This window comes from Chelonoidis abingdonii, chromosome 7 (assembly GCF_003597395.2).
Source record: "Chelonoidis abingdonii isolate Lonesome George chromosome 7, CheloAbing_2.0, whole genome shotgun sequence".
NCBI classification, from domain to species: domain Eukaryota; kingdom Metazoa; phylum Chordata; order Testudines; family Testudinidae; genus Chelonoidis; species Chelonoidis abingdonii.
In genome coordinates this window covers 61,191,597-61,208,431 of record NC_133775.1, presented here as the reverse complement: position 1 = coordinate 61,208,431, position 16,835 = coordinate 61,191,597, and the positions used below count along the sequence as shown (strand labels likewise).

General features: G+C 45.4%; 1 protein-coding gene across 1 annotated transcript in view; it reads left to right on the top strand.

The window, feature by feature from the left end:
• TNN (tenascin N) overlaps window positions 1–16,312 on the top strand; it is a 40,785-nt gene extending 24,473 nt beyond the window's left edge. Inside the window, 7 exon segments of the mRNA XM_032778467.2 lie at window positions 7,950–8,080; window positions 8,733–8,865; window positions 9,876–10,027; window positions 12,029–12,125; window positions 13,239–13,406; window positions 14,474–14,637; window positions 16,123–16,312. Coding sequence (XP_032634358.1) covers window positions 7,950–8,080; window positions 8,733–8,865; window positions 9,876–10,027; window positions 12,029–12,125; window positions 13,239–13,406; window positions 14,474–14,637; window positions 16,123–16,269 — 992 coding nt within the window. The 3' untranslated portion in view covers window positions 16,270–16,312.
• Window positions 16,313–16,835: the final 523 nt, after the last annotated feature.

Here is a 16,835-nt window from a genome sequence, read left to right as displayed (position 1 = left end):
AAAATATTGTTATAGACGCAGCCATCAATGCCATTGAAAACCTGCCTGTTATGAACCAACTCGATGATAAACCAACTGCTGAGGAGCTTAGCCTTGCCATAGATGGTCTCCCCAATGGAAAGGCTCCCAGAAAAGGCTGCAATACCATCAGAGGTCATAAAATACGGAAAACCTATTCTACTGCAACATCTTCATGAGTTGCTCTGCCTGTGCTGGAAAGGAGGTGAAGTACCACAAGAAATGAGAGATGCCAACATCGTCACTTTATAAAAACCAAGATGACAGGAGCGACTGTAACAACCCTCATGGCATTTCCCTTCTTAGTATTATGGGAAAAGCCTTTGCCCGAGTTGTCCTGAATAAACTCCAGACCCTTGCAGACAGAATCTATCCTGAGTCACAGTGCAGCTTCAGAGCTGAAAGATCTACTATCAATATGATATCTTCTTGCTGAGAAAACTACAAGAGAAATGCAGAGAACAAAAAAAGCCCCTTTACATAGCCTTCATCAATCTCCCAAAGGCTTCTGACCTTGTCAGTAGAAGCGGACTATTTGTGCTTCTAGAAAAGATTGGATGTCGCACCAAGCTCTTAAACATGATTCGATCCTTCCATGAAAACATGTATGGGATTGTTCAATACAATGGCTCAGTCTCTGAGGCTTTCCAGATTCATAGTGGAGTTAAGCAAGGCCATGTACTTGCCCTAACTCTGTTTGGAATCTTCTTGCTACTGAAAGGTTCCTCAACTGAGGGAATCTACTGGCACACAAGATCTTATGGAAAGCTGTTCAATCTTGCAAGTCTCGGATCTAAAATCAAGAATTGGGAGGCCCTTATACAACATCTTCTCTTTGCTGATGACACAACAGTGACACCTCACACAGAAGCTCATCTTCAAAACTTTATGGACAGTTTTTCCAAAGCCTGCCAAGACTTCGGGCTTACCATAAGCCTAAAAAGGATGAACATAATGTGCGAAGGAGTTGAGGAAGTACCATCCATCAAGATCAAGAACTATGAACTTGAAGTGGTGAACAAATTCACATGCCTGGGGTCCACTATCGTAGTCAACCTTTCACTTGAAACAGAACTCAACATCCGCATTGGAAAAGCTGCCACAACAATGTCCAGACTGAACAGGACGGTATGACAAAACAACAAACTGACAGAACACACAAAGATCTGTGTGTATCGTGCGTGTGTTATCGCACACTTTTGTTTGGGAGCGAGACATGGACCTTATACTCTCATCAGGAAAAGAGGCTCAACAGCTTTCATATGTGTTGCCTTCATCAAATCTTTGGAATCTCTTGGACAAACATAGTCACCAACACGGAGTGCTCAAGTGGGCCAGCATACTCAGCATGCAAACACTCCTCAAACACAGATCCCTCCTTTGGCTTGGGTATGTGTGCCGAATGAATGATGGGTGCATCCTAAAGGACATCTTCTATGACGAACTGGCATCTGGAAAAAGACCTAAAGGACTCCCAATATTGCGTTTCAAGGATGCGTGCAAGCTTGACCTCAAAGAAATGGACATAGATGTGGATAACTGGGAAGGTCATACTCAGGACCACAGCCTCTGGAAACAAAAACTTAAAAAAGGTCTCCGGAGTTATGAGAGGAAGCTGCCGAGCTTAGCAGAGGAGAAAAGAGCTCGCAGAAGGCAGAGCCCAAAGGGTCAAAAAATCATCTTTAAATGTGAAAAGTCCTGGTCTTATCAATCTCTCCTCATACGGAAGCTGTTCCATACCCCTAGTAATTTTTGTTGCCCATTTCTGAACCTTTTCCAATTCACATATATCTTTTCTGAGATAGGGCAACCACATCTGCACACAGTATTCAAGATGTGGGTATACCATGGATTTATATAGAAGCAATGTGATATTTTCTGTTTTATTATCTATCTCTTTCTTAATGATACTCAACGTTCTGTTTGTTTTTTGAGTGCCACTGCACATTGAGTGGAAGTTTTCAGAGAAGTATCCACAATGACTCCAGGATCTCTTTCTTGAGTGGTAACAGCTAATTTAGACCCCATCATTTTATATGTATAGTTGGGATTATGTTTTCCAATGTGCATTACTTTGCATTTATCAACATTGGATTTCATCTGCCATTTTGTTCCCCAGTCACCCAGTTTTGAGAGATCCTTTTGTAGCTCTTCACAGTCTGCCTGGGACTTAACTATCTTGAGCAATTTTGTATCATCTGCAAATTTTGCCACCTCACTGTTTACCCCTTTTTCCAGATCATTTATGAATATGTTGAATAGTACTGGTCCCAGTACAGACCCCTGGGGACACTACTATTTACTTCTCATCATTCTGAAAAGTGGCCATTAATTCCTACTGTGATGTGATGCTCCATATTCTTTATAGAAATATGCTTATAATATAAATATGGCATAACTAAGATATATATTTTACGCAAGATAGCTCTTATAAGGTATCATTGGAAAGAGTATGATTTACTGAATCTGATTATCCAATTTGTATGCAAGTATCGTGTCTGTATCTAAAGTTAGGAATATTGATTAAGTAACAATTACAACTGTGTTTGTGTGCTGTCAGAGGCCAGAAAGCCTGATTCAGCAAAACAGGGAGAGGGAACCCAGGCTAGTGGAGCAGGAGGGCTCAGTGAAACCCCAGTACATCAGGTGACATCCTGGATAGGGGGAGGAGGTGTCCAACCCATCACACCTACCCTTTGTTTCCTATCTTTTAACCAGTTACCAATCCATGAGAGGACCTTCCTTTTTATCCCATGACAGCTTACTTTGCTTCAGAGCCTTTGGTGAGGGACCTTGTCAAAGGCTTTCTGAAAATCTAAGTACAGGATATCCACTGGATCCCCCTTGTCCACATGCTTGTTGACCCCCTCAAAGAATTCTAGTAGATTGAGAAATGATTTCCCTTTACAAAGACCATGTTGACTCTTCCCCAGGAAATTATGTTCATCTATGTGTCTGACAATTTTGTTCTTTACTGTAGAATCATAGAATATCAGGGTTGGAAGGGGCCTCAGGAGGTCATCTAGTCCAACCCCCTGCTCAAAGCAGGATTAATCTCCAGACAGATTGTTGCCCCAGATCCCTAAATGGCCCCCTCAAGGATTGAAATCGCAACCCTGGGTTTAGCAGGCCAATGCTCAAACCACTGAGCTATCTCTTCTCCACCCAGCCTAGTTTCCACCAGTTTGCCCAATACTGAAGTCAGGCTTACTGGCCTGTAATTGCCAGGATCACCTCTAGAGCTCTTTTTAAAAATTGGCATCACATTAGCTATCCTCCAGTCATTTGGTACAGAAGCTGATTTACATGATAGGTTACAGACTACAGTTAGTAGTTCTTCAATTTCACATTTGAGTTCCTTCAGAATTCTTGGGTGAATACCATCTAGTCCTGGTGACTTATTACTGTTTAATTTTATCAATTTGTTCCAAATCTCCTCTAATGACACCTCAATCTGGGACATTTCCTCAGATTTGTCACCTAAAAAGAATAGCTCAGGTTTGGGAATCTCCATCACATCCTCAGCCATGAAGACCAATGCAAAGAATTCATTTAGTTTTTCAGCAATGGCCTTATCGTCCTTGAGTGCTCCTTTAGCATCTCAATCATCCAGTGGCCCCACTGGTTGTTTAGCAGACTTCCTGCTTCTGAGGTACTTAAATTATTTTTTGCTGTTTTTGAGTCTCTGGCTAGCTGTTCTTTAAATTCTTTTTGGCCTTCTTAATTATATTTTTACAGTTCATTTGCCAGAGTTTATGCTCCTTTCTATTTTCCTCACTAGGATTTAACTTCCACTTTTTAAAGGATACCTTTTTGCCTCTCACTGCTTCTTTTACTTTATTGTTTAGTCACGGTGGCACTTCTTTTGTTTTCTTACTATGTTTTTTAATTTGGGGTATACATTTAAGTTGAGCCTTTATTATGGTGTCTTTAAAAAGTTTCCATGCAGCTGGCAGGGATTTCACTTTTTGCACTGTACCTTTTAATTTCTGTTTAACTAACCTCCTCGTTTTTGTATAGTCCCCTTTTCTGAAATTAAATGCTACAATGTTGGGCTGCTGTGGTGTTTTCCCCACCACAAGGATGTTAAATGTAATTATATTATGGTCACTATTACCAAGCGGTCCAACTAGATTCACCTCTTGGACCAGATCTTGTGCTCCACTTAGGACTAAATCAAGAATTGCCTTTCCTCTTGTGGGTTCCAAGACTAGCTACTCCAAGAAGCAGTCATTTAAGGTGTCAGGAAACTTTATCTATGAATTCTGTCCTGAGCTATACCCAGGGGATAGTAGAAATCCCCCATTATTACTGAGTTTTTTATTTTAATAGCCTATCTAATCTCCCTGGGCATTCCACAGTCACCATCACCGTCCTGGTCAGGTGGTCGGTGATATATCCCTACTGGTATATTCTTATTATTAGAGCATGGAATTACTATCCATATCTATAGTACAGTTTGGTTCATTTAAGATCTTTACTTGATTTGATTCTACGCTTTCTTTCACATATAGTACCACTCCCCCACCAGCATGTCCTGTTCTGTCCTTCTGATATATTTTGTATCCTGGTATTACTGTGTCCCATTGATTATCCTCATTCCACCAAATTTCTGTGATGCCTATTATATCAATATCTTCATTTAATATGAAGCACTCTAGTTCACCCATCTTATTATTTAGAATCCTAGCACTGATATATAAGCACTTTAAAAACTTGTCACTTTTTAGCTGTCATTACATGATGTAATTGAATGGGACTTTTTTCCATTTGACTGTTTCTCATCCGATCCTTCCTGTATTTTATCATCTTCCATCTTCTTCTCCTTACTAGGACATACCACGTGTCAGCTTTCCCCCAGTGCTGCACATTTGTTTTAAAAAATTCAAAATGAAAAATCAAAACATTTTGAATTTTTTCCTAAATAAAATTTCGTCAAAATTGATACATTCTCGCAAAACATGTCAATTTTAACAAAATGGCATTTTTTTCCAATGCCAGAAAATTTTCGACCTGCTCTGCTAGTACCTTTAAACTCTTACTCAAGACAACAGCTGTGTATTCCCAATGATTAAAATAATACGCTTGTAGCAGAGACCTTTATGGAAAGTTTTTAGGCCAAGAGGCAGTTTTTTTGTTGGTGTCCAAGTTGTAACAGCCTCCTGCAGCTCAGACCCGTAACAGTAGCACTGTGGATTGGGAGAGCACAGGTAATGCTGACAGCAGTATCACTGGAATAGGACAGTGGATTCCAATACTTCCCTCTAGTGTCCAAGCTTCCACAGAACTAATCTGAGAGAATTTCTGCTTCCATGCATAATAAAAATGGATTTTTTTCTTAACCTCAGGAGTTCTGTAAATAGTTACTTCAATGAGCTGTTATTCCCATTAATTAAATATATAGTGTTTCATTCACCGTTAATAGTTCCTTATGTGTGCTTTGATGTACTAGTTCCCTCCTCTCTCACCTGATAAGGGATCTTTGTCTGTGCAGATATCTTCTCTCCGTTTCTATTTAACGAAACAAAAACTCTCTAAACATAAGAGAATGAAGGTGTTTCTGCCTCCCAATCCTGTGTTCAAGCCACTGTTACTCCACTCTTTCCATCTGTCAAACTTAGGTACTTATATGGCCCCCATTACTCTAGTATCTGAGTGCTTCACAGTCTTTAATGGATTTATCTATCCTCACAAGATCCTGTGAGGGAGGGCAGCTCCATTGATGGATGGGGAACCGAGGCACAGAGAGTAAGTGACTTGCCCCAGGTTACACAAGAAGCCTGTTGTGGAGCAGGGAATTGAGCTGAATATTTCTGCAAGCTTCATGACGCTCTGCCATACATGTGTGTGTGTGTATGTGTGCATATGCGTGCGTGCATAGGTTCCTGTGTCAATAATTCTGCCATACCTGAGGGTGTATGTGTATACATGTGTGCATAGGGTTCTGTGTCAATAGTTCTGCCTTACGTAAGCAAGTGTGTGTGTGTGTGTTTGTGTGTGCGTGTGCATAGGCTCCCATGTCAATAGTTAGTGCTCTTTCCTGAATACCAGCACTGCCCACCTGACACTCTCAGATTGAAGCAGAGGGGACCGAATGGATGAAGGTCTTTGTGAAGTTAATGACAGGTTTCCAAAGAGCCCTATCCCAGAATGCACCAAGCATTGTGTGAAAACTGGGACAGATTCTTCAGCGGCTGCCTTATTGAAACATTCTCTCAGGAGCTAGGAGGGGATCATTCTATGGAACAAGTGTCAGAAACCACCCTGGTCATAAAGGATGCCTCATACCCTTTATGCTTGTATGGCCAGTATAGAACAATATCAGAGGCTATTTATGATTGCTGTGAAAAGGTATTGGTTAAAAATAAAGCCAGCCTGCTCTTCACACTCAGGAAACAATCAAACAGATATTTGAATGTATGGCTTAGTCTTTGCTGTTAGTGGAGGCGGACTGGATCACACAAAATACCAGAGACCAGAACCATAGAGATGTGGGTTATTTTGTACTTGTTAATTGTTAAAGTAAGCAAACATATTAAAATAAAATGTTTCCGGTGCCTGCAAAGGATGCCACTTTGCCATGGATGGCTTATGTGGTTATAGATTGCTAATGCAAACCCCCCAGGTTTGGGGAGGAGAACCCCAAGTGTGTTGCAGTGTTTACCTCTGGAGAAAGAGAAGGCCCACCTTAATTCATATGTCTGCACCATGACTATAAGGATCTGTGGGACTAGAATCTGGGTTTGTGGAGCCCGTTTTCACATCACCCCAGGAGGTGGCTACACAGAGCCACATTCAAGGGGCACTGTGGAGATTAGGCACTGCCGGAAGTACCACCCAAAGTATCCAGAGCACGAGCACCTTCACCTTGCGGCCTTCTGATTGGCCCATGTTGACTATTTAATCCTAGAGGATGCCCCAGGAAGTTGTCTGGACAATGATACTGATCTCTGGCCTGCTGTGACTCCACACCTCACCTCGCTTTCTGATCTCCAGTCTCTGACCCCAGCCTGACTTTGAGCCTTACTCTGGTCTCCTGATTCAGTCTTGTAATGATCTCTGAGCTCGGGCCTCCAGCCCCAGCCTGACTCTTGCCACCTGATTCCAGCCTGATAGCTACATCCAGTCTCGGGTCTCTGACCCTGGGTTGACTCTGACCCTGACCCTTCCTTATCAATCTTGGCTCTAGTGATTACTTTGATCCCTGCTTGCTGATTCTGCCTTATGGCCATCTTTGACTGGTGGCCACCCGCTCAGCCATGACAGCTAGGCCAGAGCACCTACGCCCCAGTCCCTTACACCGACCCTTAACTCCTCAGTCTTTAGAAGTGAGAAATACATATTAGCTTTCAGGCTGGTTAGCTTGTTTTTAAGGAAAGGGGGGTGTATTTTGGTGATGATAAACATGTGGGACAGGTAACGCTGGCTGAAGATGAGCTTGGTTTTGCCTCCAGGTGCAGGCACATATTGTGTGAGCTTATCCCATGTAGTTCTGCCAGTGAACACAAATTCAGATCATCAGCTTTTCCGGCTCTGGATGCCCTCCCAACTCTGCTAATGCGATCCCGTCTTCACTCGGTATTACCCTATGCTATTTCAGTCCAGGGTGCCACCTCATATTTGACCTGCAACACCCCATGCTATTTCCATTTCAGCTCCCGTGCCAGTGCATCTGAAGCCTGATCTGCAGCAGTTTTTTACTGTCTCAGTTCTGGGCCTCAACACATTGCTAACGTACTTCACACATTCCTCCTTGTTAACCATGAAATATAGTTTCTGTAGTTGCAGAGTCCCAGTTAATAATACTGGAAACTAAAAGCTCTATACCTCCATGCCCTATGCTGAAGATTCACTGTATGGGTTGCTTCTTCTCAGAGGTACTTGTACAATCAGAGAGTTTGATTCTGTTCTCTGCTTTTTGTTTGAAATAGAAATTGACCCTCCCAAGAACCTCCGTGTATCAGACGTGACACAGTCCAGTGGAGTAGTTACCTGGACACCGCCTGCTGCACAGATCAGTGGCTACACTCTGACCTACCAGGCTCCAGATGGCACCAGCAAGGTACTGTGAGCTCTTCAATTCCTTCTTGTTACAAACTGCCCCAGTTTAAAGTGCACATGGGATGTTGGGTTTAGCCAATCAGATCCCATTATCAAGAATACATGCACAACCTTTAAGTGGGAAGGTGCCTCGGAGAGTGGAATATTCCATCTTAATTACACTTGTTGGGAGGAGCTGGTGCCCTACTGGGTGGCACATACCACTGTGACTGCTGCTGGGTGTTGTGGGTTGGCAGATCCTTCACACAACAGAAGAGTTCCATCGTAACTGGCCTTGATGTTGGGGGCTGGGATGTGTTTTTAACTTTGCTTTTCCAATGTGTTTGTACATGTCAGAGGGCACCTTGCATGTGAGGTATCTCATTCACAAATGTACATACAGTCTATTCCCTGGGGATCCAGTTGTCTGTAGGGTCTGTGCAAGTTCACTCTTTCCCCCAAATCCTCATTCCAGGGGCAGGGAATCCTCAACCTACCCACTAATATGCAGATGGCCCTGTATTTACAGGATACACCCTGCTACCAGCATTCTTCTGACTGTGCCCTGCTCACCTCCAAAAGCATGGAGAGAATGGAAGCAGTATGGCTGGGAATAGATGATGCAGACTATGGGGCTGGGCAGATCTTTAATCTATCTTTTCCTTTTTTGGTAGGAAGTGCAACTGGGTCCTAATGAGCAAAGGTTCATACTGGAAGGCCTGGGACAAGGAGTGAGGTATGCAGTCTACGTGGTGGCCTTTAAGGGAGACCGCCGGAGCAGAAAGGCAGCCAACACCTTCTTGACAGGTAGGACTTGGCACTAATAATACTTAGAACATCTCATCTGTAGCATTTTGCAGTTAAGGGTGAGTGGTGATGGTTCCACTTTACAGAGGTCCAGAAAGATTAAATGACTTGTCAAAGGTCTTTCAGTAAGTCAGTGAGTTGGGAATAGAACACAGATCTCCTGACTTCCAGTCCAGTGCCCTGGGCCTGGCTGCATGGTGGGTTGGAGATGCAGTGGGGGAACAGCATGAGGTGACACAGTGGGATGGCTTATATGGAGATTCAGATCTGTCTGGATGGTGTTGCTGCAGAGCCTATCAGTTGAGTATAGTAGATAGACTGATTCTGAAAAGCTGATTGGAGGTAGGGAAGTCGATCACCAACTCTGGATCTGCTTGCATCATCCCAGTAGCATGGGGGCAACTCATATCTTGCAAGCACTGCTTGTGGCATTCAAGAGGTGCCCAAATTCACTAACTGAGTCCAGGAAACTTGCATCAAAAAGGTATCCTGTTAAGGTGCCTTTCATGCCAATGTGATACAGGAGTTTGTCCTCCTGGGGAAGGTCACAAAGGCATTGTCCATTGTGGATAAATGGTGCAAGTGGGGAGAGGTTAGTGAGCTCCCTCTACACTGAGAACCAGTACTTACTACACATCTATGACTTCACCATCTCCAGAAAAATCCCTTTCCCTGAGACCCTCTCAAGGACCAGGCTGCCTCCTGCAGCTTCCAGTGACCCTATTCCTGGGCCAGGTAGACAGCAGGTAAAGCTAATATGCAGCTTAGGTGGAGGGCAGTCTTTACTGGCCATGGCAGGACCCAGGGCATCCAGGTTTGTGCTCCAGCGGACAGGTGCCTGTGGGTGTGCATATGGTGCAAGACTCTATATGATCCCATAAGTCTAAGGCTGTCATTGTTCCTGTGCCCCTGTTCAAACCACATTCTTTTTAGGAGACACAATTGGGAACGCCTCTCCAGCTTCCTTTTCAGACTTGCTACGTGAGTTTTTCCCTGTCTTGTTCCCACAGTTGCCTTCCTCTACCCATATCCTGCTGACTGCAGCCAGACCCAGCAAAATGGGAATGCTACCAGTGGCATGTATACTATCTATCTGAATGGTGATGCTGGCAGGCCCATGCAGGTGTACTGCGACATGACCACCGACGGAGGCGGATGGATAGTGAGTGGTGCTGGGGTCTTTGCACATCTGTTTACTTTTTAAAAAAATCAAGTGACTCTAACACTGTGCTGACATCCCTGGAGAATGAAATCTTCTGTTTATGGCCAGCACAGGCATAGCATAGGCAGCAACACTGGAAGTATCCCTCCTCCGACTCTGCAGCTCCACATCAGTGTTTCTCAACTCTTGCCTGGGAAGTACCATCTTTAGGGGCCAGGGGATAGTTGCGTGTATGCCTGTTCAGTCCTTGGCCTCTGCTGAGACTGCCAGTGAGGATGCCAGTTGTGGTGTCATGGCATGCTCTACTCACTGCAGGTGGCGTCTCCTCCTGGCTGTTCTGGGGATTAGCTCTCTTCCAGGTCCAGCTCCTCCTTTTGTGGTCTCTCTCTCCCTTGTTCTCTCCCTCACTCTGCAGCCCACCTCTTGCTCAGGAACTGCAGCTTTGTCTTCAGGACTCAGCCGTCTGGCCAGATCATTATGTGGTTTTCCCTTCTGGGGTATGAAGTCTCACTAGGCCTGCTCTGTCAGTGGCAGGTAGGGGAACCCGGGGCCACCCACTACTTCAGGTCCCAGTCAAGGGCCCCCGCAACATGCAGCCAAAGTCTGCTCAGCGTTCAACCTTGTTGCTTTCTCTCTGGAGTGCTTCCTACTCTGCCTCCAGTAGGCTTTCTTCTCCACCCTTTTCTCTCCCGGGTACACCCTTCCCTAAGGGGCTGGGTCCCACTCTTTCCCTGATTTCCCTCCTTCCCTCTCTAATACACAGAAGGTAGATGCAGACTTCCTCACTGCAGCCATTTCTGTTGCCAGCTTCCTGGCTTTGTATTAACCCAGCCCAGCCCCCCACCTGCTCAGCTGAGCTCCATCTTCCAATCAGGAGTTGCTTCTCCAGCCTAATCCCCTCATGTGGCCTATCTCACTATCGGGCCCTTTCTCAGCTTCCTTAACCTTTTTGGAACTGATGTGGGGCAAACACCAATCACAGGTGTGGTGGTTGGGGACTGGGTCAGGTTCATTGAGATACAAAGTATTTCACTGGTTGATCCTTTATTCCAGTCAGGCCAAAGGTGTTAATGACTGAATTTCCTTACCACCTGATAACTGCATGGTGGCTCATGTAAAATGAACAAGCAGTCTTGAGTCCAGTTCCTAGTGGACTGCTGGCCACATAACAGAAATCATGACCTAAGGGCAGGAGCAGGGCCGACCCCAGGGGTTTTGCCGCCCCAAACAGCCAAAAAAAAAAAAAAAAAGCCGCCATTGCGATCTGCGGCAATTCAGCAGGAGATCCTTTGCTCCGAGCAGGAGCGAGAGACCCTCCGCCGAATTGCTGCTGAATACCTGGACGTGCCGCCCCTCTCCGGAGTGGCCGCCCCAAGGACCTGCTTGCTAAGCTGGTGCCTGGAGCCGGCCCTGGGCAGGAGCATAAAACTATTTGATTCTGGGAGTGTGTCTCTGTGCAGTGACCCTATTCTCCATAAGAGTAAGATTATCTTCATCTCTCTCTTTTTTTTGTTTTAGTGAAGGCTGAATAATGCAAACACTTTTCCATGAATATTCATTCACATGTAAAAAAAAAAGTTCTTGTTGGTCCTGCTGTATAGCTAGTTCCTGTTTATGTAGGCGTTTATACCACATTTAGGAGGTTTGTGTTCCTTTTATCCTCACTATCCACAAACATGAATGTGATTTGAGTTATAATAGGGCAAACATTTGTGAAAAGCAAAATTTAAATTTACAGTCACAAGTGTATGCATTGGAAGAGCTTGTGTGCTTTACTAATCAGGGAACATTAAAAAAAAAAGCATGTGAAATCACCTGGCCAATCCCATTTTTCCAACAGCTTGAATTCTGAACACTCATTAACGCCCCTTCTCTGTGGACAGTTTGGAATCATGGATAAATGAGAGGAAATTGCCATCTGCTAGTGAATATTCCACACTCAGAAAATGAACAATTGGGTAAATTATCCTCATGACGCATGCCACAGTGCTTGTTTTACAGGTGTTTCAGAGGCGGAACACAGGGCAGCTGGATTTCTACAAGCGCTGGAGGAATTACGTCGAAGGCTTTGGAGATCCCCTGGGGGAATTTTGGCTTGGTACTGTATCTGTATGTGACAGATGAAGGGTGGACAGTTAAAGACAGGCTTTGTAGAGGCTGGCTGGCATTTTGATGTTTATCTGAAATATGTAGACTTCTCAGGTCTACAGTCAGGGTGGAAATACTATAGGGACAGCCCTGGGCTTGTCTGCTTCTGCTCTTGCTTGGAAGTGCATAGGCAAATTAATCAAATCCAGTGCCTACTGAACTTCATCGGGCTTTCACTCAGCGTGAACCAATGTTTTCCATACCTCAGAAAAGGCTCAGTTCAGGGGTTTTGTGATCCTGTACCAGGAGAGGAGTCACAAGATACTAGTGCACTGATTTAAAGGAGAACATGGCATTTGCTGAAACATGAAGAATAGGAACAAAAAGTACTGTACTTGGCAAGTCATTTTCTGTGTCTCCTTTCTTGCTGTTTCAGCTGACTGTGCTTAGATTGGTGAATTCAGCACCTAGATATGACAGTAGTTGAGGGTCTTTAGATTTGTTTAGAGATAGTAAATGTTCCTTCAGTGTCTGGAGTATTCTCCTTGATCTAGCAGTGACATCAGATTCCTGTGTTTCTGATGTCACTCTCTGCTGCCATGAAGCCACGTGCAATGGTGCAAACTCATCCTTATCAGTATGATGTAACTTCGGGATCAAGTAGGGGGAGAAGGTGGGATGAGAAGGAGCAAACCACTGATTTAACCACAAATGTGGCAAGAAGAAACCTTGGAACAGAGGAAGTGAATGAATTTTGATACTGGTTTTTCCTCTATAGCAGGGGTAGGCAACCTATGGCACACGTGTCAAAGGTGGCAGATGACCTGATTTTCAGTGGCACTCACACTGCCTGGGTCCTGGCCACCGGTCCGGGGGGCTCTGCATTTTAATTTAATTTTAAATGAAGCTTCTTAAACATTTTAAAAACCTTATTTACTTTACATACAAAATAGTTTAGTTATATATTGTAGACTTATAGAAAGAGACCTTCTAAAAACATTAAAATGTATTACTGGCACGCAACATCTTAAATTAGAGTGAATAAATGAAGACTCGGCACACTACTTCTATAAGGTTGCTGACCTCTGCTCTATAGAATAATTACCTTGGATTCTTCTCCCAGGTCTTGACAAGCTGCACAATCTCACTAGCAGTACTCCCATCCAATATGAGATCCGGGTGGATTTGCGAACCTCCAATGACTCTGCCTATGCTGTCTATGACTTTTTCCAGGTGGCTTCAAGCAAGGATAAGTACAGGCTCTCTGTGGGGAATTACCAAGGCACTGTCGGTAAGGAATGCTTTGTATCCTTGCTTCTTCGGTCTCACATAATGGAAGCAAGCACTAGAATCTGGGACACTTGTTTCCCCATCAGCATGTGGGTTGGAATAGACTGGGATGCATTAGAAGTCTCATAAGCCAGGTTGCTTCCTGGTGCTTCTCTGAGGAGAGAAATATACATTGGTATTTCTGGCTGGACCTCGGGAGTGGGCTCGCCAAGCCATCTCCTGAGAAGTGGGGGGGACTAGGTATGGCTAACCTGCCACTGGATAAAGAGGCAGAGAAGAGGGAGGAGGCCCATAGAACTGTCCTCAGACTGAATTGGGGGAGCAGGCCCAGCAGGCAGGGGCGTCTCTATGTGTTTTGCCACCTCAAGCATGGCAATCAGGTAGATTCAGTGGTGTTTCTGCGGGTGATCTGCTGGTCCCGTGCCTTCGGCGTACCCGCTGCCGAATTGCCACTGAAGCCGCGGACTGGCAGACCTCCTGCAGATATGCCGCCGAAAACTGCCTCACTGCCACCCTCATAGCGACTGCCAGACTGCCCACCATGGCTTGCTGCCCCAGGCACACGCTTGCTGTGCTGGTGCCTGGAGCTGCCCCTGTCAGCAGGCCACCTGCTGAAGAATCCAGAGTAGGGAGTGGTTCCAGCAGATGAGCCTGTGAAGACATTGGAGGGGCTGTTGGGCATTCCCAATCAAAGAAGACAACATTGGGAGTTGGGGAGAAGAAGGAGGGTTATGTGGGGAGAAACGGCAACCTGATCCTCAACTGAATTGGAATTCAGACTGTTTGGGAGTTCACCCAGCATTACTTCCCATCCTGATGACATAATGGCCTTTGCCATCTGTACTACAGGTATTCCTTGCCATGATGATGCCTGTGCCCTTGGCTTCCAATCTTCTCACCTGTCCCATTTACCACCTACCCTGCCTCATCCCTTCCAACCCTCACTCTCACCCTCTGGGGATCTCCAACTTTGTGGAACTGCACCTTCCTAGCACCTTCCTGCCCCAACAGTCTGATAGTGGCATCCCCAGATTGCTGTGCCTAACATCTCCTTCTCCCCTCTTTTAGGGGATGCGCTGACTTACCACAATGGCTGGAAATTCACCACCTGGGACAGGGACAATGATGTGGCTCTGAGCAACTGTGCGAGGTCGCACCGTGGTGCCTGGTGGTACAAGAACTGCCACTTAGCTAACCTCAATGGCAAATATGGAGAAAACAAGCACAGTGAGGCAAGTGCCAGGGTTCTGCAGCATGTGTGCTTCTTCTCACTAGCTTCAGGGACATGGGTGACGCTGGACAGCTCAGATGGTGCCTCAGTCAGGAAGGGCTGTCCAGACTCATCCAATGGTTACAGACCAGGCATACTTCTTTCCTTTAAAAAGGTGTATTGTAATCAACCCATGGCAGCACAGGAACCTCACAGTTGTTACTAGCGTACCCACCATGGCCACCTGTAACTTCAGAGTGACTGCAGGGATGGAACTTGCAGAATTTAGCCCAGACAGCACAGCCTACTGCTTGAACTAAACGAGTGTCCATTTATAATACTCGGTATAGGGTCTATGAGACAGACAGACACATGCACACTAAGTGGTTCCAGTTCCATCATTTGAAACACAGCTGCAGACACACTGACACTAGCTTGCTGATCACAGTACTGAACAGTGAATTTAGTGGTGCTGGATTGACAGCCATGGGAGACTGGAATCCTGTGTTTATCCAGAGAGCAAGGACAGCATGAGTAGTGGAACCTCTCTCGTATTCTAAGCCAGGATTTGAACCCTTGTCTCTAGAGGTAAAAGGCTGGGGCATTATCTCAGACAAGTTGCATATGAAAAGCACTGTGTACGTGATGCTCAGGCCAGGGGCCCACCTAATTAGGTGGTGTCAACACATGTCACTGCTGCCCCATGTTCTGCACTGGCTGCTCATTGGTTTCAGGATTGACTTCAAAGTGGCACTTTTAACCTATAAAGCCACAGATGGCATGGGACCTTGCTACTTGAGGGTATGTCTACACTGAAGCAGGGTGGGTGTTGTGGCATGGGCAGTGGCTTGGACTAGGCACCTGAGATTGGACAGGGGGCAGGGGCGGGAGCAGGCGGGCTTGGACTCTGGGGGCCAGCCTCAGCATCTACCGGTGCTGCAACGCCCCCACTGCTATTTTTAGCTTGCTAGCTCAAGCAGAGCTAGCGTGAGTCTGTCTGTCTGGGGCCTGGGACTCACACCTCCCAGCTGCAGTGTAGATACACCTTGAGAAACCACCTCTCTCTTATGCCATGCTGCTACAGTTGCCAATGGGCAGGAACATTTGAATTGGAACTTCCTAATTTTCAAAGGGGGTGGTGGTTGGCAGTATAACACGCTCCACAAGGGGAACCTCAGCTCAGAAATGGGCTCCCTCTCAGAAACTTGCCCTGACACCAACAGACTGGGACTATTTCAGACATGACACAAAATACTTCTATTTACACAGGTCTCTGTATGTGTTATGCATGTAGGGGGTTCAATCCTGGTGGGTGCCCAACTTAATATATATTAACTTGTGTTAGGGGAGTCCAGAAGGCTGGTAGTGACTCCCTCTTCTTATTATGGTAGAAATCCAAATAAATAACAACCCTCCCAATATCTGACTTTTGTATTCTAGTATTCTAGTCCACCCCCTCCCCAGGGTTTACATGCTTAATAAAGGGAATTCCCTGTTCTCTTTCCAGGGGGTCAACTGGGCGCCATGGAAAGGCCATTTGTTCTCCATCCCTTACACTGAAATGAAGATCCGTCCTCAATCATCCAGCAATGAACCAATCCTGGGGAGGAAAAAAGGGTCTCAGGCAGGGAAGAGGAAGACGACCAGGGCCTAAAATGGCCTCCAAGCAGGGCCGAGCCTGTCAATTCCTGACAATGGAATTCCATTGTTTTGTAACGAAGTGTAAGGACTTGAACAGCTTGTTCCAATACTTATGTAACCAATGCCCAGCCTACTTCAGCCCCTGCTCAGAGCTCTCTGGGTTCACAACCCAGCCTACTTTAAGCGTTTGGAGGCAACTGACAAAAGTCACCAGTCACAGAGTGGGAGGGGACTGATGGCAAATATTAACATTTACAGCTATCCTGATTGGCTGAACTCGACAAAGACCTGACTGGTCCAATGCACACAGGTGACCTATTTTCCCTGATCATTATGAACCTTACAAGCAAGCTTTAAACTCATGCTGCTGCTTCCCACAACCCAAGTTGCTGACCCCCATACTTGCAAATGCCCTTCACTACTAGATATTGCTACCAGCTACTACTGTAACTTCTCAGGCCTCAATGGGGCATTGTGAAATTAAAATGCATCATCTTGTCAAGTCAAAATGCACCCTCATCTATGTTGGAAATAACCGCGTGGGTTGATAATTTTAAGAGTCTAGTTTACTCGCTTCTG